This window comes from Sphaerodactylus townsendi, linkage group LG02 (genome assembly GCF_021028975.2).
Source record: "Sphaerodactylus townsendi isolate TG3544 linkage group LG02, MPM_Stown_v2.3, whole genome shotgun sequence".
Classification (NCBI taxonomy): Eukaryota; Metazoa; Chordata; class Lepidosauria; order Squamata; family Sphaerodactylidae; genus Sphaerodactylus; species Sphaerodactylus townsendi.
Window position 1 is genome coordinate 143,947,955 of NC_059426.1, and position 23,543 is coordinate 143,971,497.

The window sequence follows — 23,543 nt, forward strand, 5'->3', positions numbered from 1 at the left end:
CATAACAGCTGGTGTTACTTTCTGTGTCAAAATTTGGCCAGGGAAGACAAGTCTACCAGGCTGGAGGATTCAGGAATTCCCTCCAAGCTTTGATATGCTATTTGTAGATATTTTTCTTCGCCCATTTCTTTCCTGGGCTACCACTCTTCCCGGAGAACAGTGGATTTTTGCTGGTGGAATGCAGCAAAACCACAGGTGGCTGTGAGACATGGTACTAGTACCATTAGCAGTTCTGCTGCAGAGGATAGATATATCTTTTTCTTCCTGCTTTTTATGGAACCCCCCCAAAAAATAAGAATAAAAATGGACATTTGAAAGAGAGTCTATTTATTACAAAAGTAAAATGTAAATTCTATCCAGCTTTCAGTTAGTCCCTTTACAAAAAGCACTGCCAGTTACACTGCAGAGCAATGAAACATGTGCCGTTAAAAATACGGACAGTGATCATGTACAAAATACACATGCTCACTCACATACATACACACACTCCAGTATTAGCAGCATTAGTACAAACGTTTGTCTAAGGTCACTAGAAAGACAATCATCATACTATCTACAGACATTATAGTGCCTAAGGCAGAACCCAAATCACTTCTTTAAAGCACTTCTTGAAACAGAGATGAACAACAAATCCAGAAGTTATGTGGTATAGCCCTCACCTCAGAACAAAGGCAAAGGACCGTATCTGCAAAAGAGCAATTTTCCACTTCACGGATTCCTTGCCTGTTAAAAGGTACAAAGTCAAAGAGGATTCTACCTTGCCTGTTTGATGCGTTGGTTCAGTTTGTCCCAGACCTGTAGTCTTAATGGGTTCGGTTGAGGAAGCGCTGTACCATATTGGTGTTTTGGAGTTCAGCTCTGTCAACCCACTTATAGGCATGAAATGGAGCTGGGGAGGGGAGTTTCAGGCACCACCACCCAAGGTCAGGGGGGGGGGGTGTTCAGTCGACTGCCCCCTCTCCACTGGAGCAAAGAGCTGAAGGAGCGTTGAACAGCCTGCCACCACCTCCTCTTCCTGCAACCCTGCCAGTCTTCCCTTGGCACCCACCCACCCACCCCCTGCCCTGACACTATCGGCCCAACATCGCCTCCTCCAAGAGGGGCACCTCAGTGGCAAGGGAGGCACAACTTCAGTGTTTGCTCTGGGTGCCGTTTTCTGTAGCTATACCCATGTACCCAAATCTTATGGGATGGATCCTCAGGTTCTTTTCTTGCTAAATGATCAATCTTTTCTTCAAGGAAATAGTCCACTTAGTGCAAAGAGAGCTTAAGACCCATCCCTTTATAAATAAAACTGCAGTGGTGGCTGAAAGAAACATACACTGCTTCACTCTGGACTTGAAATATTTTACCACAGTACAACTCTTTTAGGATACAGTATTAATTAGACCGAGAAAGTGGGCACAGCCATGAAATGTATCAATCTTTTATTGCTAATTTTTCCTTCTCACCTCCTAGAAAAAATAATTATTGTTAGTCCTACCCTACCAAGGAAGAAAAGTCTGCTTGATTATTTCAGTTTCTCAGGAAAACCATTTCATTTATGCTCCTCCAGCTATTGATCGAACAGTAGATGACACCAGGATTCAAAGGCTAGACCACATAGATCACAGGTGTCAAACTCGTGGCCCTCCAGATGATATGGACTACAGTTCCAAACATCCCCTGCCAGCATGATGGGAACTGTAGTTCATAACATCTGGAGTGCCACGAGTTTGACACTTATGACATTGATGTAGCCATTGGAAGTGAGATTCATGATCCTATGTGCAGTCATTTGAAAAGGGGACAGGGACAGCAAAGAATGTAACAAGCAACTTATTGCCTTTTAAACCCAATCAATGATACCGGCAGAGCCATTGAGGCTGATTTTCTACATAAAGATTGTGCAGTCAAGAACAGTAACCATTTGATCTGTATACTATGTCTACAAACAGAAACTGTTTTTACATCCTTTGTAATCAAAACACTTTGGCCCATTATTCACTCATTTCCTTCTAGAAGCTTCAAACTGGACCCCCCCCCCCTTGCTTTCTGGGAATTCTTCAGCAGCAAAGCACCTAGCAGTTCTGATTCTCTCCCTGTTTTGTGAGCAGGGACAGCCAGGAAGACCCGGGGAGGGCAGAACATACAGCAGAGTTCTTCACTTTTTTCTGCGAAGGGAGAATTAACATCATGCTTTGAAGAGGTTTGGAAAACCATGGGGCTTTGATGATCAGAGTGCAAAAAAGCCTAAATAGTGTGCATGCAGGGGAATCTGCCACAGAGAGAATGAAGTCTGAATGCAAAGGAGATCGTGCATGCAAAATGGGCCTTCCTTTCTATTTCCTCTAAATCCACATTTTTTACTTGGAATTATACCAGAAAGGGCTCAAATATTCTGGACATTTTGAAAGAACAAGAAAAGACTTTAGTGTATAGATAAGTGGTGTTCATTAGTTCTGTGGCACAATACAAGTGCCTCACCAAGATTTCTAAATTAAATAAACCAAGATCAGAGGCATGGAAAGGAACTAGTGTGTTACAAGCACCAACATTCATTAGCATCCCTATGCTAGGAGGAAGACATGGGGATGCCTCCTGCCCAGCTAAACCTCAACCACTCTCCAGCAAACACATGTTAAACCAAAAAATTTTTTAAGTGGACTATAGCTCTTTCTTAGTGAATCTAATCAATTGATGTGATGCTGGAAAGGTTTTGGAAGGATTAAGGGGGCCCTCCAGTGGTTTTTACTAGAACCTGTTTAGGTGGACAAGAAGCCAAAACAGTCCTCTTAGAGGCCAAAAGCTCAGCAGAGTTCTACAAGTGAAAGCAAACAGGAATAGCAAGTCTGAAGCCTCCTGATTAAAACAAAAAAAAATCAGATTCTGTATTTGTCACAGTCTGAGATAACTTTCCAGAGAGATAAAGCAGCCCTTCCTGGACGAACTGCAGAAATAGTTGCAGTTGACAGCAGTAACTGTTTACCTAAGGGACAGCTCTTGTGGTGTAGAGGATGGGTTTTCTTCAGAACTAAAGGCTAGACTGCACCAATTAGGCATCTATTAGGTTACTGGAGAGGAAATGTACAGAAATTCTGTACATTTTGAATTTAAAAGAAAAAAACTGCCTTGGTTTCCCACCCCAAAAAGTAACCTATGGGAGATCTCTGAAGTTATAAGTCAGTTAAAGCAGCAGACTATTTCTGCCACAAAGCTACTAACAGAAAGACCATTAAAACCATCAGTGAAGAAACTGGGGGAAATTACAATCAAAAGCTGGGACCCCTGAATAGTTGCACTATATAGGGGATTGAACACCTAAGCCCACTGCTGCTAACTAGAGAGGTGGATGTGACGTTCTTAACACTGATCTGGCCAGATAACTAAAAACAAGTCTTGCGTTTCTCTTCTTAATGTCTCTGGCAGCCTGAGCTCAGACACTGAAGGTACCTCACAGCCAAGCTAGCCTCTCCTGGAAATGTTGGCATACAGTCTCCATGCCAACAGCAATAGCCCTTTTCATGATGCCAGAGGGGGGATGGGAAGCAGCAGGCTTCAATTTGGTGCTGAAATGAAATTCCTGGAATTGATGGCCTCAGTTTCCTTGAAGACAAAAGAATACAAACTATACCAAGGCTACTACAACTGTGATCTGTATCAAATAGTGCAAAAGGTGCTGTGGTCATTTAATAAACATCAACTAGTATATTAAATATGCCACATGAATACAAAAACCCAATCACTCAAGTACTGATACACTAGTTGATATTTATTAAATGACTTCAGCACCTTTTGCACTATTTGATACAGATCACAGTTGTAGTAGCCTTGTCATATTCTTTTGTCTTCCAGGGGTATCCCGTCATTACTATACTTTTGTTTTTTGCCTCTATCCCTCAGTTTCCTTGATACGTAAAGCTGTGATTGGAGTGGGAATTAAATTTGCTTTGGAGAGCTGTGATGTCGGAACATTCTGCAAGAGGAATCGGCATACCTCACTCGGATTCTGAGCCCATTTCCCCCCAGGGCTTCTATTCTACTTGTTCTTGGTAGCGGAGTCTTAAAAAGTCCTTTTGATGAGCCGGGTCAAGTACTTTCATCTTGTCCTCCAGTTACAGATATTTTGGCTAGATGGTATATCACAGCAAAGAGGACAGTTTTCTTCTCAGAAGTAAATACACATCTAAAATAAACAATGAACCGATACATCAGCATCAACAACATGTTTTGCATACTCTGCGTTCATTACAAGATACCCTCAGGCAGGAGAATTAGTGAGCAATGAGACTAAAAGGACGAATGGCAGCCCTCTGCATCAGCTCTAGCCTATCATATATTCACTTTTGCCTCTCCAAAAAGGTGCCACTTCTCTCCATCAGAGGAATTTAGGGTACGAAACATACAACAGAAATTAAACAGATTTCTCTGCTCAGACAGTTCTCAAACAAAACAGTGTCATTCCTGTATGAGATCTTGTAGATAGCTACAAGGTTACTGTGAGTGGTTAATTGTGCTCAGAGCAAAGGCATTAGGCAAAGATACACAGCAGTCGTTGCCTTTTGGTCTGAGGGCCTGGCAAGGCACAGAATCTTGGAAGGCTTCAAACTTCCAAGTTCCTGAAGATCAAAGCAGTAGCAATGCTCTTTCAGAAACATAGTGTGTGTGAAGTGTATATAATACACATGCACACCTTTAAAAAGATCTCCACAGCAGATACTGGATGTGAACTGCATCCAAGTCTTAGAAGATAATTTCCTTTCTACGTCCACATGATCATTCCTATGCTCTTTTAAATCACACCTGACCAGACACACAGATAACACCCAGGTATGTGCTTGCAAAAAATGCATGCATCCTCTAACTTGCAAACAAATGAGACTGCGGTGAAGGTCACAGCTGCCTGACTAAGCCTACTGCTTGAATGTTCAGACTTTGAAGCAGCAGCTGGCTCAAGGAATTAGAATCCGAGACCCCATGGCAGAAATTACAGGCAGAGCTTAATCCTTATGGCTGCCTCCTTTTCTTCAGACCTCAAGCGGACAATCTATTCTCCCGGCACAGAAATGATGCTGGGGAACAGGTTCTTCACAGCTTTCATGAAGCGGTTAGAGGGTTTTTCAGCTCTCTTCTTCTGTTACTCCTTTGTTGCAGGCTGGCTCTAGAACTCCCATGTTTCCAGCCACCTAAGTCCTGCCATTGGGCTGTTGGGATCAGAAGCCAGAGGTCCTATTATCCCGTAAGAGAGCGGATGGAAGAGGTAGAAGCTGTGGACAAGAGCCAAAACATATCAATTTTCAGCCAGCTCTATCTCACAGTAGCACAGAACAGAGCTACTGCAGACACCATTCAGAACTCGTCAATTGTCGGAGGGCAAGGCTAATGCACCCTCAAAAAATGAAAAGAAAGACATGATGACTAGTACAATGGAACTTTGCAGGGTAATTTAGAATTCCTTCAATCATTCTTTCAGTTTAGAAGGTCAAGGCCAAGGCAGCGTATTAGATGTCCGCTGCCATTAAAGGGTATAAGCGATCATAAAAGAAAAACCTTTTATACCCTTGCAATGTGACAGAGAACAAGAGAGAGGTACATGAGCACTACAGAGATACAAAGCACCTCGGGAGAAGCAGCTTCTGAAGAAAGAATGAAAGTCAGTAATATATTAATTCAAAGACCTTATTTTAGTTTTTAAAAAGAGCTAGCTCACAGGATCAGGTGGCTTTTTCTCCACTGTTAGTAAGATGGTCTTATGAAGCCCCGGCCCCCCAGTTTCCTGCTTATTTTCTAGCATTTGGGGGAGGTCACATTGTCAAATGGGGCCTTTCAGAATGCCCTTTTTAACACGGATATTGGGACAACTGTAACATACTCTACATGTGGCTGGCTTTGAACGATGTTCAGAAACAGCAGATGGCCCAATTTGGGGCCAGCCAGACTACTGGTGGGACGTGCTGCTGGGTGCCAGCCATTCCTATTCTGTTTCATCTATGTTGGCTACCACCCTGACCTGGATGGCCCAGGCTAGCCTGACCTCATAAGATCTCAGAAGCTAAGCAGGGTGAGCCCTGGTTAGTACTTGGATGGGAGACCACCAAGGAATACCAGGATCGGGACATGGAGGCAGGCAATGACAAACCATCTCTGTTAGTCCCTTGCCTTGAAAACTCTACTGGGTTGCCACAAGCCAGCTGCAACTTGAAGGCGCATACTTTACACACACATACAGAAATATTAGGTGCTAGTTAGTTTCCAGGCCCAACCCAAAGACTGCTAGTTATAACTCTTAAAGTCCTAAACTATCTATGATCACAGTATATAACCTACTCCCACATGGTCCTGTCTGAATGTAAGAACAGCCCTGCTGGATCAGACCAGTGGTCCACCTAGTTCTACATACTGGTTCCCACAGTAGCAGAAATGTGCCCTACAACGAACACAGAAGGCAAGGTCTTTTCCCGCTGCTGCTTGCACTGCACTATACTCTGTCCCACCAAAAGAAATAAGAAGGATTGTAAATTCATCCACCACCACTTCCTCTCCTTCCAACCCTCCCCTACTCCAAACAACAAGCTGGACCCAGCACCAGCCCTCCCAAGCCCACTTCAACCATCCTCTTGCCCCAAATACCAACCCAGGCCCAGCATCAGCCTTCCCAAGCCTTCTCCAAGCCTCTTCCCAAGCCTCCTCCCTGCCCCAAACACCAAGCCGGCCTGGCAGGGCAGGGCAGTGGTGGCAAGCTGCCACTGCCTCACTGGGCCTTGTACCAGCCCTCCCAAGCCCAACCCTCCTTCCACCTGAACACAAAAGCTAGGCCCAGCGAGGCAGCGGCGGCCAGCCCAGGCCCAGCATCAAGTCTGGAAGAAACTCCAAAGGGAAGTCATGCCAGCTCCATCTTTTTTTAGTCTTATGCTTGATGTTGAAAACAATTCTCTTTGATTGGGCTCTAACTTGTTCTCTTCACATTGCTAGCCAATTGCATTTTGAAGGCATAAATGGTATTTTTATCAGAACTGCTAGCTTTAAAAATATTTTAATTGGTTGCAATTTTCTTTAATATATCAGCTGGGGGGGGGGTTGGGGGACTGTACTGTATGTTGCAATATTTTATAATATAGTCTGTCTCAGAAAAAGATGTTAGCAGAGTTCTTTATTTCTCCACCACAGAACTCAACAGGCCAGACCTTCTTTGTTGTAGAATGCTTCACTCAGATCCTAGTGCCTACCTAGTCCTGCCCCCTCCCCCCACATTTGTTTGAAAGTAAAAAATACATTTTGGCATTCAATTGGTGATAGTTATTCATTGAACTATAAATGTTCTTGTATCAAAGTACCATGTTCAATAATGCACGAAATAATGGTTTTGACAAAAGCAGCATGTAAAAATGAATAATAATTCTCATTCGCCAATGCCTACATTCTAATGCAGGAGCATACAATTTTCTTTTCCACTGCACCTCAACTGACCATATTAACGTCTTTTTCTGAGACACAGTATAGTTGCATATTTATATAATTTTCAATTTAATGTGACCAATCCTGGAATGGCAAAATACAGAGGGTTTTGATTAAATAAATGTGAAATCACAATAGTTCTTCAGCCTCAAAAATAGCTCTCAGATATGCATTAGCAGCTTGCAATGTACAGATCAGGGACCCCCTCTTACCTGTACATAATGAGCAAAATCAACAACACTATCCCACCATTATAAATCGGGATACTGGTTGACAAGGTCACAGTACAGAACTTCAGGAAAACATCCCATGTAATCCCTGAGGGAGAACAAAAAAGAAAGAGATATGTACATTTGAATACAGAAAGATTGGTGCAGACCAGTAATCATATCAATATATCCAAGAAGAAAAGCAATACAATTTCTCTTTAATATTCTGAAGGACCTTTCGATGGAGCGTTCTACAGCAAGCTTCCCAGTAGCAGAAAGCCAATACTCCTTAATTGACCAAACAACTAGGACATTCACATCATCCTTAGCAGAAAACAGCATCAGAGTTTATTTACTCATTCAAACACATTTCCAAAATTTCTCATTTCCATATTGCTACTATTGTCTTCCCATCTTCTAGCCTTGAAATCAGGCTGAAGATTAATTTTGAAGGGAAAACAAGATTAGAGGCATGCTTTCCTAATATTTTACTCCGGTTTCTCAAAGCAGTGGCTAGCAAGATGCCACACAAAGGCATTACAAATTCTACAAATGTGGAGGAAGGTGTTGGAGACCGCTGCCGGGGTTTATCCTCATCCTGGCTTTTTCCACTCACAGATCAAAATAATATGGGTTTTGATGCACAAATAGCAGAATTTGAAAGTAAGGTTTCTACAAATGATGAGAAATTGATTACTAAAATATATAAGATGTTATTGAAATGGGATACAAAGGATGAGGTTGTAAAGCCTGAAGTGATTAAGTGGGACAGGAATATCAGCAGGAATATTAATTTAAAGCATTGGGAGAGATTATGGCATAGCAATTTGAAGTTTATAGCATATTATAATCTGAAAGAAAATCATTATAAAATGATGTTTAGATAGTATCTGACACCAAAAGAACCTGGCAAAAGTGTTTAAAGGTATATCTATTAGATGTTGGAAATGCCAAAAACATGAGGGATCTTTTTTCCATATGTGGTGGTTATGCACAGAGGCTAAATCCTTTTGGGACATGATACTCAAAGAAATTTAAAAAAATTATGAAAATAATAATGAAGAAAAAATCTGAAGTTTTTCAACTGGGACTAATGGGAGATGACATCCCAAATCAATATAAACGGCTTTTCATGAATATGTGTACAAGGATACTGTACGAGCAGAAATGGAGAGCGGAAAAATACCAACAAAGGAAGACTGGATACAGAAGATCACAGAACATTCAGAAATAGCAAATAGCCTTATTAAAGGACAGTAATACAGAGAAGTTTGTAGAAAACTGGAAACCTTTTATAGGTTACCTATTGAAAAAATATAGTAGAAGAGAAATAACTGCAGGATTTGAGATCTAAAAGCAGCAGACTGAAATAGAATATTAGAAATGATAAAGTGTGTAACTGATAAATTGTTCCATTTCAAATAGATGCATGTACCTAGGATGGATTAGAATTCAACCATGAGATAGTGGGAAGTCAATATCTGGTTATTTTTCTTTTTTGGTTTCATGTTTTTGTTTAGTATTGACGTGGTGGTGGTATGAAAGTGTTTACGGTTTTTTTTGTTCTTGTGTATGTTGACAAAATTTAAAAAATGGGAGAGAAAATGGCTACTAGCTATGGTGACTGAAGGGACCCTTTGTCTACAGAAGCAGCAAACCTCTGAACACAAGTAATGGGAGGAAGCAGCAATGGAAGGTTTCAGCCTCTATGCCCTGCTTGTTTGATCCTCCTGTTTCAAACGCTATGCCAGGGCCAATGGACCACTGGACTGATCCAGCAGGATCTTATGCTCTTAAAGGGAGGCTGCCCAGTGGGTTCTGTGCAACATCAAATACTTTCTGAAAGAGCTTTATGCAAACGTTTCTATTTTTGAGCTATCTAGAACTGCAGGACATCTTACTCTTCTCTTGGGGGTTATGATATCATGAGTGGGAAACCTCCAAGAAATTGTGGGGGGTCACTTAATTTTTCCCTGTATCCCCTTCCACACACTATTTTCCTCTTTCTCTCGTCATAGCAGCCCCCATATCCCCTCCCCTTGCCCTGCTTCCTTCTCTCCTTCCCACTCACCAACCAACCTTTCTTTTATCTGCCAACCCCCATCTTCAGCTTTATTATTTGTTTTCTTCATTTATACTTCACTAACGGGGATCCACAGCAGCTTATCTAGCTCTCCTTCAATTTATCCTCATAACAACCTTATGAGATAGAGTAGGCTGACAGTGTTGTACAACCAATCCAAGGTCACCCAGGCAAGCTCCCTTGGCAGAGTGGGGGTTTGATCCTGAGTGTTCCAGATCACAACCTGAAACTCAAATCACGTTGGCTTTCAGCTTTCCTTCCCTCGCTCAACCTGATAGCCTCTCTCTAGGAAAAGTCAGGCCAAAAGTCAAGCAGCTGTTCATGTGTTGGCCCTTGCTGGGCCCGGCCAAGCCATGCAACTAGTGTGGAGGCTACCACTGGGCCCAAGTGAGTTGTGTGGTATCAAGTCGTAGCCACCACTGCCACATGTCAGTTGTGCAAATTATATGGTAGCAGGTTACTTGGTTGTTGCTGCTGGGTCTCTTCCTCCAAGGTAGGAGAGAGGAGAGTAGGGGGTAGACTGGCAGGACAAAACAGAACTGGTAAGGGCCATCCTCCCTGCCTTTTATTGACAAAAACCAAAGTTTGACGGCTGGCAATACGGTTGTGGTTGTCTAGCAACCTTCACACTCAGGGCACAAACACTGCTTCTATTACTTTGGAGGGATTTAATACCACCCAACACTTTCCAATTTTTCTGCAAACTCAGGGCTTTTCTCTGGTTTGCAGAGATCTCCTTTGTCCATTCATTGCTCTAGTCTTAATTGAAGTATACACAGATGAAGCCACTAGGAAGAATACTTTGTTTATTGAGCTTACAATACCATTTAATGGAAATTTAGTTTACTCAGAGAACTTGTAGAACTAGTTAGAGGAAGAATTACCGTGCACTTAACACTTATGTCTGATTTGTTCCATTATTTCTTCTTTCAAAGACTGCTCATTTCTACTAGCCTGAATTGCACTTTAGCAGCCCTCTAGAAGCCTGTCTGTTCTGATAATTTGAGCTGATGTAATTACAAACCTTGAAACACTAATGGTCATTTTTAAAGCTCATAAAGTACTGATTAGTGGAGAATTATGGTTAATTAGCCAAATCACTTGGTAAAATACATTTTAATTGAATTTTGGTCATCTAAAGGTCATAGCCTTCCAATAGGCAAACATAGTACTACTCAGTTTTTTGGCTGAATGTTAGATTTTGATCTTCTGTTGCAAAAATAGGTCACAAAATAGAAAACAGTCAATGAATAATAGCAGAAGATGGTTATTTTGTAGAAAAGAACATTCAAGAAACAGAGCAAGGATAGAGGGGAAGAAAAACAGCAAACTTTATAGAGTATTTTATAAAGCAGAAAACCCATAAAAACAATTCAAATCCATAATACGAGAAAAACTCAAGACTTTTCTTAAAGAGATGTATGTTAAATTAGGAGGGGAAATGGATGCTGTGAGAAAAGAAAGTTGAAAATGGTTTGCAATAAAAAACAGACTTGATAGATCGAGAAGAATTGGGGAATGAAGTACTTGTGCCAAATAATATGAGAGAAGGATTAACTGGTATAACTGCAGTTCCTAAGCAGGAAACCACTGATATTTTTTTTTAGAAAACAAGGAATTAGCTTTAGCAACAAATAAAACCTTGGATTTTTAAAATCAGAATTAGATAATAACCTCTGAAAAAATAATTTAATATTGTAAGGCATTCCAGAAAATACTAATGAGGATATCTACCATTTAAGCATAAGAGGAACAGATAAGGAACCAATTGTTCTAGTATCAGCATTCACAAGCAGTTCTTCTGCAGTTTGGAAAATTCATAAACCAACAGCAGAAGGTAAAATTTACCTCTTTCCAGATTAAATTCCATGTAATAAAACTATTTAGAAAAACTAATTAAATCATTATACTATATAATTGAGCAGAGTGTTCCTGACAACCAATCAGAAAAAGTGAAGGATTCTGGGAGATGTATTCCAGTGGGTGCCATTTCTCATGTGCAGAGCAGCTGACAGAACTACAATGCCCAGATTCCTTCTCACTCAGTCAGTAACACTCCTCCTCATCTTTTTTAAAAATAAAATGACTTTATTGCAAATTTATGAAGATACATAAAATAATAACAAATAATATAACATAAAAATAAATCTTATACAGAAAGGGTTTACAAACAAATATAAATTTCACTTAATATTGCTTAAATCTTATTTTTCTCATTAGTACTCTAACTGTAAACCCCCTCTGACTAATTTTGACCCTAAAAGAGAAGAAAAAAAGAGTTTCCAAGCAAGAAGAAAAAGAAGAGTTGGATTTATATCCCCCTTTCTCTCCTATAAGGAGACTCAAAGGGGCTTACAAACTCCTTTCCCATTCCCCCTCACAACAAACACCCTGTGAGGTGAGTGGGGCTGAGAGAGCTCCGAAGAACTGTGACTAGCCCAAGGTCACCCAGCTGGCATGTGTTGGAGTGCACAGCTAATCTGAATTCCCCAGATAAGCCTCCACAGCTCAAGCAGCAGAGCAGGGAATCAAACCCAGTTCTTCCAGATTCGAGCACACTTGCTCTTAACCACTACGCCATTGCGTAGGAAAAAGGAAGATAGATAAAGAATACCTGAGATAGGTTAAATCACCCATCTTCTGTTGTAAGTTAAACTCAACTCAAACTCCTCATCTTCATAGGCACCCTGCTGACTCCACCTTCCCTTTGCAAAGCCAGCATTCAGCTTTGCAAGCAATGTGCGTTTGTGCGTGCAACTATGGAGATGGGGAGGACTGTTGGCTCCATTCTTTGCAAAGCCAGGATCCAGCTTTACAAATTGGGGGGGGGGGGTATCTATGGAGATAGGAAGAACTATCCCCATCTTCATGGGTACCCAGCTGGCTCCCCACCCCTCGCAACTCCGTGATCCAACTTCTCAGGCACCCTGTTGTACCCCCTTGGCAAAGCTGGGATGTTGCAGGGGAGGAAGGTACACAATTTCAGTATTTGTGCCGGGCACCATTTCCTGTAGATATGCCCTGTCTACATCTCTTGCCCTGGGGGGGATTAATTTTCTAGAGTCCAATGTATTTTTTTGCACAACAGTCTTTATTGCTATTTCAGAAACATTAGTGTTAGTAGATCTTAATTCTAGAACATATTAAAGATAACCTAGTGTGCCGGATGAGGATCTGAGATATCCAAGTTCATATCCCTACTCTGTCATGGAAGCTTGCACTGTGGCCTGAGGTCAATCAAACACACTGAGCCTAAACTACCTCACAGGATTGTTGTGAGGATAAAACAGAGGGGAGAAGAATAACATAAGCCACTCCGCACACGGGGAGAAAGGTGGACAATAAATGAATCAAATATATAAATAAAAACAATAATAGGAAGAAGGAAAGTGTAGGTTAATTATATACAGGGATTTCCATTTAAATTACTGCTTTTATAAAGGGAAATGACACAGCTATTTATAACTAAAGAGTAAAATAAAAGCTCCTGGGGATTTTTGTCTGACAAATCTACAATAAGGAATTGGTAAGGAGGAACACAAGGCACATAAAATTATCAGATGAAAGGAAAAAATGAGATTAACATTTAGCAAGACAGGAAAGACACCGAATAGATTCCGCTGAAATTGACAATAACACAATAGCTGAAAAATAAAAAGGAAATGAATAGGCAAGGAAATGAGAATAATTTGGTGTGTGGTGATGATCTGAAAAGTCAAGACACGTTTCGAAAATCATTCTGGCAGGGGAAGAACTGGGAAATATCCTGCTAGTTAGCAGTATCTGAATAACAACTCACTGACTGTGCTCTCTGCACGCAGGAATTTACGGCCTAGGCATGCCCAGGGGAGAGATCCTGTCACCTGACGGCTAGATTTGGACAGCTGTTGGAGAGAGAAGACCCACAACAATGGGAAGTTTCTCCTCCCTCCCTTTCTTTTTTGATACTATATTTATTTTCCCCTTTCCGCTCATTGGGAGGGGAAAAAGGGCCTGCCGAAGGCCACCCAATAAAGCTACACTTGAACTGGTTTTAAGTCTGATCTAAGTTTAGATCAAACTAGGGACATTTTCAGTGCTAAAAGAGGATGCAGCGGTTCATGTTTGTTGAGAACTTAAGCTAGCATTTTTATTGTGTGATTATTTGTTAAACTTACCTGTCAGCATGGAAGAGAAGAGCATGGCAGGGAAGTAATGATGAAAATATAGTACTCTGCCCATCATGAAGAAAGGAAAATAATGGAGAAGCCATCCCAGCATGACCAATCCTCCACCATGCAAGAGGACTCGGGAAAGCTCTATAACACAACAGACAGGCACACACCCTGAGATCTCAAGCACTGGTCTTTTAGTGATACTTATCTCCTTCAATTAGAGAGGTCTACAGACTCAATTAACAGTTTTTTGAACTGTTCTCAACTTAAAGCTGTATACCGTATATTCTCGCATATAAGTCAACTTTTTCAGCACAGTTTTTGTGCCGAAAAAGCCCTCCTCGAATTATATGCAAGCCCTCCGCTGCTGCGCTGCCGCCACCACCACAATCCCTCTCACTCACTCACTCATCTTTTCCCTTTCCCACAGGCTCTGAGGCAATACTCCAAAGATTCATGACATGGCCCCATTAAGAGACCAAAAGAATCTAGTTAATATCTGGACAGGCCAAGTATCTCCCAAGAAGATTTTAATTTACCAACTCTTCAGTAAGTGACTTGGATGGACAGACCAGGCTAGCTCAATCTTGTCAAACTTTGGAAGCTAAGCAGGGTGAGCTTTGGTTAGTATTTGGATGGGAGACCACCAAGGAAGTCCAGGGTTGCAACAGGAGCAGGCAATAGCAAACCACCACTGAGCATCTCTTGCCCAGGAAATCCTAGAGGAGCACCCTAAGTTGGGGACTTAACTTTCTACCACTGTCAGCCGTGCCATGTTAATGATACCATTGTGCACAACTGCAATAGAACAACAATAAATGTAGTAAGCACCCAACAGCAACTGCTGGAAGATCAATATGAGATTACAGGTCAGAAGATCAGGAAGGTAATAAAGGTCTAAACGAGACCACCCAAACATGAGCAAAATGTCAAGAATATGAACTCTGACAGGCAACTGTTTTTCCAGGGCATTTTCATTATTGCAGGAATTCTCAAACAATAGCAGAAGTAACACCTGCTGAGGATCCAAGATTCACGTTTTTCACCCTTAGTTTTTTACGTTCTTTTAGCTGGATCTTATCAGCACTAGTCCTTTTTTCCCCAACCTAAAAATGCTTAGACTAAGTTCACTTGTTGCATAGAACTTCTTTTAGTGGTACTTATCTCCTTCAATTAGAGAGGTCTACAGACTCAATTAAAAACCTAGGCTGAAATCAAGAGAACACTGAGCATGCATGTAAGAAGTCCCACATAAGCATACTGGGAGTTCTTCGGTTTCCTCTTTCCAACTGTATCTCCCCATGTCACACTGGAGATTTTTCCAGGGTGTCCATCAACCAAGCTGTTCCACTGGGCTTTTGGGGAGGCTGGCCGCTGAGTTTGCCCCTCTTTGTTGCCCTATGTGTCATCTGCTTACCTGAACATCTGCCAGTCGCCTCCCAGGGTTTAGTACCAGACGTCATCTACTTAATTAATTATGAGAAGGTTACTGCTGCTACTGTTTTTATTGTATTTATTGTTTTAATTCTATTGTTTATTCTATTGTTTTCTATTTATTCTATTGTTTTCTAGTTGTAACGTATTGTATTTGGTTAGCTTGTAAACCGCCCTGAGCCCTTCGGGGGTAGGGAGGTCTACTAAATGGAATAAACAACAACAACAATTATTTTCTGGAGCATTTCTTGAGGAGCACCACAACCTCACCCATCACTGTTGTGATAATTTCCATATTACACACAATGTTTTCCCTCCTTCCTCCCCACCATTCAGAGGGAGAATGTGTTTGTGGAATGAAGCTGTTAGGATATCAACACAGCAGGTAGAAAGAATTGCCTTACCTTTGTGCTCAGCTGTCAGGTGAGCTCCTCTCTTGATGGCCACAGATACAAATGTTGCAATTATGAGATATAAGCCAATAGTGACCAGATTCAGCCACCAGATCACCTGCCAAGGAAAGTCCAGTAAGTAGACAAAGGTATCAAAGAGGTGCTACAAAACTCTTAAGAAAGTACTGAGAACAGAGTGGGAGGAAAGTGATTTGAGGAAAAAGGAAGGGAAGCCATAGGTACAGATGCCAAGAGAAAGTCATTTCTCACCTCAAGGAACTAGAGCCATGTTCTGCTTACCGGGTTTCCTAGCAAATAAACCCTATAATCAGTCTCATTCACTCCAGAAAAACGCAGGCCCTGTGGAGAAATTGATGGCTATAAACAGAAGTGATCAATGCAAATATTGTTCAGCCTACATTATTATCTTGAGCCTCACTTGCTGCTGCAAGAGAACGAAAGGCTTCCAATAACCAGAAGCAGTACAACTATTTTACTTGGGTATCTTCACACATCAATATAAACTGCATAGTTATCACAGGAGCCATTTCAGCCACCTAGTTTTGCTGTTTGATAGCACTAAACCAGCTGCTGACTAGTTAACAGTAGTGTAGAGGCCACTGAGTAATTCGCATGTGATGACCAACTAGTAAGAACTAGTAAGAATGCAGACAGATACAAAAATTGGGTTCTTTCAGCCATCATTCCTGATGCATCTTGCAAACAACCAAAGATAGCTGACAAACAATTCACTGCACTGTTCATTTAACCCTGGAAACTATAACAGGAAGTTACAAATCACTCATGCACATGATGACAACTTATACATCTACCTGGTAATTGATGGGCCAGTGCCAGGGCTTGGATGTTACTTCATTTTCCTTTGGTTTGAGGCCACTGTTTCCCTGAAAATCAGCAGTAATCAGAAGGTTACTGTATGAGCATCTTTGGAACTGCCCTTTTTTTAATCTCCTTGGATTAATAACTGCCCCCTCACATTCCTAGGACATGTTACATGCCTTGTAACTGACTCTCTCAAAGTGATGACACATCTCCTGTATATGCAAATACAAGTAATATACTATAATACCCCAGAAATTGGTAAAATATATGAAGCTCAGGAATCCATAGTGTTATTGTTCTGGGAAACTTGGATTCTTCTTATGGTGAAATCCTCCCCATCTCCACTGCATACAAACCATTTCCTTAGCATAACATTTTTGCAGGATCCAAGTCTTTAACTGACATAACAGTATACTTGCCACAGAAGGCTTTAACACATGGTTTACTCCCACATCCTCTTAAATGCAAAGTATCAGACATCCTTTACAATTACAGGCTCTAGATTTTGCTGAGACTGAGAAATGGTACTCTCAGAACAAGGCTGAACAAAGTGAAAACCTATCAACAGGAAGTTGCAAATGTCTGGACATCAAATTGCAGGGTCCCAAGTACTTTCTTCAACAAGTGTCACCTTTAATGGGCGACCATTTGCACTCTATGTTCTTTCACAATGTTCCTCTTGTAATCCCATCACATTAGGCAAAACGGAACATTTATGCATGCAAGAAAGCCCTGCTTCCGTTACTGTCATGAAAGGTTTTACAAGAGTATGTAGTTGGCAAATGCTGAGCAACCTCTCCAGATCACACAAGCAATCTGAGGAAACATTTCCTGTCTTTCCCTGCTGCCTCCCCAAAACTTAACAGACCCAGATCCTATTATTCTTCTGTTTTAACAGCTGGTCCAGTCATTAGTGAAATAACATTTTATTTACACTACAAAGGAAGAGCTACAAACAAAATGGAATCCAACCCACTCTACCTACTCGGATCATAACCATGTGAGACTCCACCAAAATCTCTAGAAAGGAGGGCTTCAGAACATCCAGGCTGATGTTGCGCACTAAAGGAAAGAGGACAGTTCAAAACAAAATTCATACATTGGTCACTTATGCACTTATTAAATTAGGTTCAGTAGACACGGCATAGCAGGAGGACTCTAAGCCCCATACAACATGCTTTGATCAGCACTCATTCCCCCACAGCTCCTTCTCCTGAGCATGAAGGTGCCAAGATCTGACAAACAGGACACTCTTATTGTACACATGAGATCATCTTAAGCCACACGCCCAAAGGAACTCCTAAATCCATTTCTAATATTAAGCTTTGACTGTTTTACATTCTCTCTCACTCTCTTCAGAAGCCAGAAGTAACCTACATACTTTAAAAGCAAAATAAGGAGGTGCAATCACATACACCTAGGGTTGATGTGGTCTTCAACATTCCAAAGGGAATTGGGAGATTCCTTCTGGTAGGGTGTGCAAGTGACTTCCACCTGCTCCCAGCCCCTGTGAACGAAGAAAACTATTAGTCTGCAATCAACAACAATTCCAATATTGTTTATTCTAACTGGCATTCAGGCACCTTGACTTTCTGCAACATATCCAGTTTTTGGAAGCACTCTGTTTTCTGGACTGAACAACTGAACTTAACAGAATTCAGGAAGAAACTAGACATAAGCTGAGGATATTAGACAATCAAAGGTACATAAAGCACACACATATTTGTGTTCCTGTTGTTGAAACATCATGTTTTTGGCAGAAATAAACAGCAGTCCCATTCTCAAAGGTGCCAGACATTGTTTTCAAATGCGGGTTTCTGTTTGGAATGGGCAATGCACATCCGGCTCAAGAAACCAAAGCTTGGCAACTGAGGGAGCTTGGCAGGAAGTCATAAAAGCAGAACCCTTTTCAAACAAAAATGTTATTCACTCTTCAAGAGACACAAGAAATAAGTTCTCATTTGCAAACTGTGATAGCCCACATCTGTGGCAACCCCTCTAATTCAAACAAAGGAAGTGACTGAAGTGGGAAAATGGTTAATCCTATTATTCAGCAACAACTACGACTAGAAAGTGCATCATACCATTCCACCTAGATAAAGGGTGTGTGTGTTCTAATGGCACACGTCCAAATATTGGTAGGACGTGTCTGGCACCAACCAAAAGCACAATGCCCTAACCTGAACCAAAAGGTAGGATGCATTTCTAGTATTCCAAGAAGATTACCTCTGACTACTAACCATTTCGGCAGTGTCTTTCCAGTTGAACCCAAGAGACAGCCTGTAGCCAGATGAATCAATCGGATTTGACTACGAAGGACTTTGATATGTTTCCCTGCCTTTCTTCCCACCACCTCAACTCGCCAGAAATCATTGGAATCTCCAGTCCCGTTCTAGCAAACAAACATTAAAGGAAAAATGCAAGAAAAGAGATATGTGGGCTTCCAAAGCTTCATATTAAAGGGATGAGCCAACCTATTTTCCTTTTGATGTTAAACAGTTTCATATAGTATTATCTTTTTGTTCTGAGCCACAACTCCATTGAAATCACCATTCCCTGCTTCTGAATAACACATTTTGAGTGGATTACTAGAAAAAAAATCTATTGCCCTTTGCTTTGGGAATATATTTCATTTGGCAGGATCAAGTAATGTCTTTGCCAACTTACAATTCCATACCCAGTGACCTGAAGGTGCTTTCTTGTCAACGGGGCCTCGTGCTGGTGACTGTGTAAGTTTCTGGAAGTCCTATAGGTAAAATAAAACCACAGTGTTTGACTTGATACTTGGAACAGTATTAGTAGCAAACATTCATTTCAATAAAATATAGACACTCTTTCAAACCACCTCTAATGCGGTACATCATGGGGAAATATTATATTACTTTGCCAATACAGGGCCCTTCCATAAATGTACAGATTTGTAGTTGAATATTTACAGTGAACTCTTTCTCCTTTGAAGCTGAAAAGCCAAGCTCAGCTCCAAAAGCTATCTAAGACAGGCCCATTCACTTCTTTATGTAAAGAGCAACAGTTCATAAGACCTAAACGAGCAGAGGGAAATAATTACTATAGTTATTTTTTAAATGATGTATCAGGGTATGATGTGAAAAGTGTGCTGTAAGATGCCACAGGGAAACGCGATGCCTGAAAAGTGCCATTAGTACACTGAAAAAGTCACCAAACACAGTAAAGTACTTTGACAAACTGAAGTCACACTCAGGTCACAAGCAGTTGTATTCCAGGTTCCTGCCTACTGTGGTAGAAATAATCTAGTAGTGAAGAAGGGCAACTATCAATAAAAGGAGAACTTATGGAGGACATACATGCTTCGCCAAGATTTCAAATCCAGTGGCATACACATTCACCACCTTCCTGCACTTCTCATCGTAGCATGCAACTAGAGAATGGGAAATTTTCCCAAGGAAGTCTCATTCAATAAGAATACCTCATTTTGACAGCTGGGAGCCAGCAGCTTAAAGTTAAATACAGAGATGAGACAAGTGACCAGTATGGGCTGAAGGTGATGCACCATGTGAAGACGATGGGGGCATGCATGACATAAGTACACATGACATCAAAATTAATTTCTGCATGGATGTGTCTGTAGCATTCTGATGGACCATGTGAATTTCTATAGGGGAAGCAAGGGCACCTGATGCTTCTTTTGTGCCCCATATAGCTTTTCTAGAGCCTTTTCTATCCCAGTCACAGTTATGTGGCTGACCTACACATGGGGGTGCTAATTCAGGTTGATGTATGTCAAGGAAAGATGGTGCTTTTGCAACTCAGGGGAAAAAACAAACAAATGAGTAATGCACTGTAAAATTAAGCACGATTAGTCACTGTTTTCTGCCGCATCTTCTAAAAGGCCCATGAAAAAGAGTGAAAACCACTTTCATGTGCACAATTTTTGCCCCTGATTGGAGGCAGGTATCAAGCATAAAATAAGCCAGATGATACTGAGTTTATACCACTCCTGTATTTCATAAACATGGAATTGTGGGTCACTTTTTTGGCATCGCTGGAATGCAAAAAATAACAAAACAGAACTGCACACAACAGAAACTAAGTATATGCAGGTAGATTCTGTTGCTTTGCTATGGTGTGGCTTAAAGACTCTGTTTTAAAGACACAGTCTAAGAAAAAGCTCAAGTTCAAAAACGTGAGGATATACTCAAAGGAAACATTCAAAAGTACACATGGAAAGTACAAAGAAGGATTACCAGTCTCCAGTATCTAGATCAAGGCCTTCTCTGACCAAGGTAAGGTGTTGGTGGATCAGAATGACCCACTACCAGAGGCGTAGCACCAAGGGGACAGGGCAGGGAGATGCACTGGGCATGAATTCCGTGGGGGGTGTGGCGAGGTGCGTTCCTGGGAATTCCAGGGTGGGTTGGGGGCGTTCTGGGGTGGGGGCTGAGGACGCATCAGTGCACCGGGCGCTTTTGCCCCTTGCTACGCCTCTGCCCACTACATTCACTCACAACTGAAACTGCCTGCTAAAAATCAAGCCTTTCAAAGTCTTCAGCATCCTCCTGGTTTCCTAAATTGCTTACTCTTTGTGCTCCAAACGGACGATATCTCCATGCTTCACAAACTCCACAGGGAAAGACGGGTCTGAATGATCTGAAGAAACAGAAAAAAATGGTCACAACGTGAGAACTGAAACAGATGGAGAAGATGTAAACAAACAATAAAATAATAAAAACAATAATAAAATAATAAAATGTAGCTAATAAACAAACGAGGGAAACATTTTCTTAAACCATCTTCTATGAATTAGTTCAATTGCAAAGCAATTAAATCATTCTGATTACTTCCTAATGTGGCCGTTATGACAAAACATTATAACCCACCGGAGAACACGGTACTAATATCAACCAGATGTATTGAGACCTAGTAGGCAAATAACACTAGGGCACTGGGGGAACCCTAAACTGATGTTAGCTTTAAAAGTTGAAAGACAAAAGAAGTGAAATTGGGAACTATTAAACATGTAAGAATCTATATACCATACACCAGCAGAATGAATGTGGAGTTGTGTCTAGTATTAATGACAGATTTTATTTTGCAACTGTTTTGATCCTACCTTCCTCTCTGACTAATTAAATGCTACATATTGAAAACTGGTGCCTCTACAGTTTATATCTTTATATAAAATAGATAAATGTTATTAAATTAATTGTCGAAATTTTGTATTACAGCTTTAGATTAATCATGACATTGATATGACAACTCATAAATTTTGACAGTGGACATTTTCCAGAGTAATCTAAAAGTATCAAGAGATAGGATCAGGTAGGATCACATGGAAATTTTTATTTTGGGGGGGATAAGGCAGCCCTGAAATTTACGAAACCATCACCTCAAATGCTTACACAGCAGTTTCTAAGCCACAGTTTGCAGAAGTCCCTTCCCTCTGCTGAGGAAGACATACTCCCAAACTAAAACTGCAGGAAGGATAGAGAAGGGTATCAACTGTATGGACTTTACCATCATCAAACCCAAGTGGATGACATAATCCTTATGAGCAACGCAGAAGTGTCGCTACGAATAAACATGCCTAGGTATGGTACTAACTCCAACTGAAGGATTACACTTAGTAAAAACTAAGAAGCTGAGTTTACAAATCATAGGAAAATAAGCCCTTTGGGCATCATCCTTTTTCTTGAAGAATTAAGAACAAAGGAATAATCCAGTTGGCCTGGCATCAGTTTACCTGTGTTCAAGTTGTATTTCTTTATAATCCATAAATTATTCAAGTCTTTGTGTAAATATGCAGTGACCTAGAAACATATAAAAGTCATTTTATTTTATCTCTTCCAGTATGTCAAGGTCCGGTCATCAACAATCAGCCACACTTTATAAATCCACTGCTGATACATAAACCACTGCCAACTTCTGACGGAACAAGCTTTGCAAAAAATGCCTTCAAAAATATTAAAATAATTCCATAAAAGCAGTTTTTATAATTTACTGTGATAGCTATTCATACATAGCAAGAATTCTTTTCCTTCTGTTTTCCAAAGTCAAATGTAATAGAATGAATTCATTTTCTAGTATAGGCACAAACGGAGATGTATCATTAACCTTGTGGAAGTTATTTCACCCATACTTGTAGCAATTCAATAAACATTACAAAATCAAGAAGCAGAATGCAATATAAATAATCCCCGCTTCCTTTAAGGTTACAGCTACTCTTTAAACATGAACACACCATTGTCTTCATTTTTCTGTTACAATTACAGAACCACAAACATTAATAGTGGTAGTCTGAGTGCTGGAATAGGATTGGGGATACCCCTGCTTTGACTCCCAACATGGTCTTAGCCTAAACTACATCAAAGGGTGGTTGTAAAGATAAAATGGAGGGAAGGAGAACCACATAAGCCACTTCAGGTCCCCACAGGGGAGAGAGGCAGGGTATAAATTAATGAAACCAACATGCATTTCCTTAACTGCTTCACATAAAAGGAAAATTATATTATTATAGAAAAGTAGCAGGATCAGCTTGGAGTAGCTGAACTGTTTAGGGAGCTGAATTTGTTCAGGGGGCTGAACAAATGAATGATATTGACACACTGCAGTTCTAAGGCCGTAAAACAGTTCTAACATCTACAAGCAGTGAAAAAGTAATGAAGCATCACAAGAAAGTGACTGCCCTTATCAGAGGACATGTGGAATGATTTATAAATGCTAGGAGTGCTTCCACAAACCACCTCCTATGTCTGAAAACATAAAACAGAAAGAGCTTACTTGACAGTTTCCAAATTGGATGCATATATAAGCCCTTCCCATATTTCTGTCTCAAGGGTCACTTGCAGAAACACCAGCAATATAGGTTATTTCAAGACTTCACAGACCTGCTGCTGTCGTGCTCCCACTCCCTCGGGGTACAGGTGCCAGTGTGAGTGAAGGTATCCACCTGCCATTCGAAGGTTCTTCATTGTTACCACAGAGCCATATGCTAGGTCTTAAAAAAGAGAACACAGGC

The 23,543-nt window shown here is 40.9% G+C and overlaps 1 protein-coding gene across 1 annotated transcript in view; it reads right to left on the reverse strand.

Moving 5' to 3' along the window:
* Nucleotides 1–310: 310 nt before the first annotated feature.
* POMT2 (protein O-mannosyltransferase 2) overlaps nucleotides 311–23,543 on the reverse strand; it is a 37,335-nt gene continuing 14,102 nt past the window's right edge. The window contains 13 exon segments of the mRNA XM_048485902.1: nucleotides 311–5,246; nucleotides 7,647–7,752; nucleotides 13,884–14,024; nucleotides 15,719–15,824; nucleotides 16,007–16,066; nucleotides 16,540–16,611; nucleotides 17,535–17,611; nucleotides 17,965–18,056; nucleotides 18,790–18,941; nucleotides 19,217–19,295; nucleotides 21,106–21,175; nucleotides 22,269–22,335; nucleotides 23,413–23,522. Of these exon segments, the coding sequence (XP_048341859.1) occupies nucleotides 5,141–5,246; nucleotides 7,647–7,752; nucleotides 13,884–14,024; nucleotides 15,719–15,824; nucleotides 16,007–16,066; nucleotides 16,540–16,611; nucleotides 17,535–17,611; nucleotides 17,965–18,056; nucleotides 18,790–18,941; nucleotides 19,217–19,295; nucleotides 21,106–21,175; nucleotides 22,269–22,335; nucleotides 23,413–23,522 (1,238 nt within the window). The 3' untranslated portion in view covers nucleotides 311–5,140.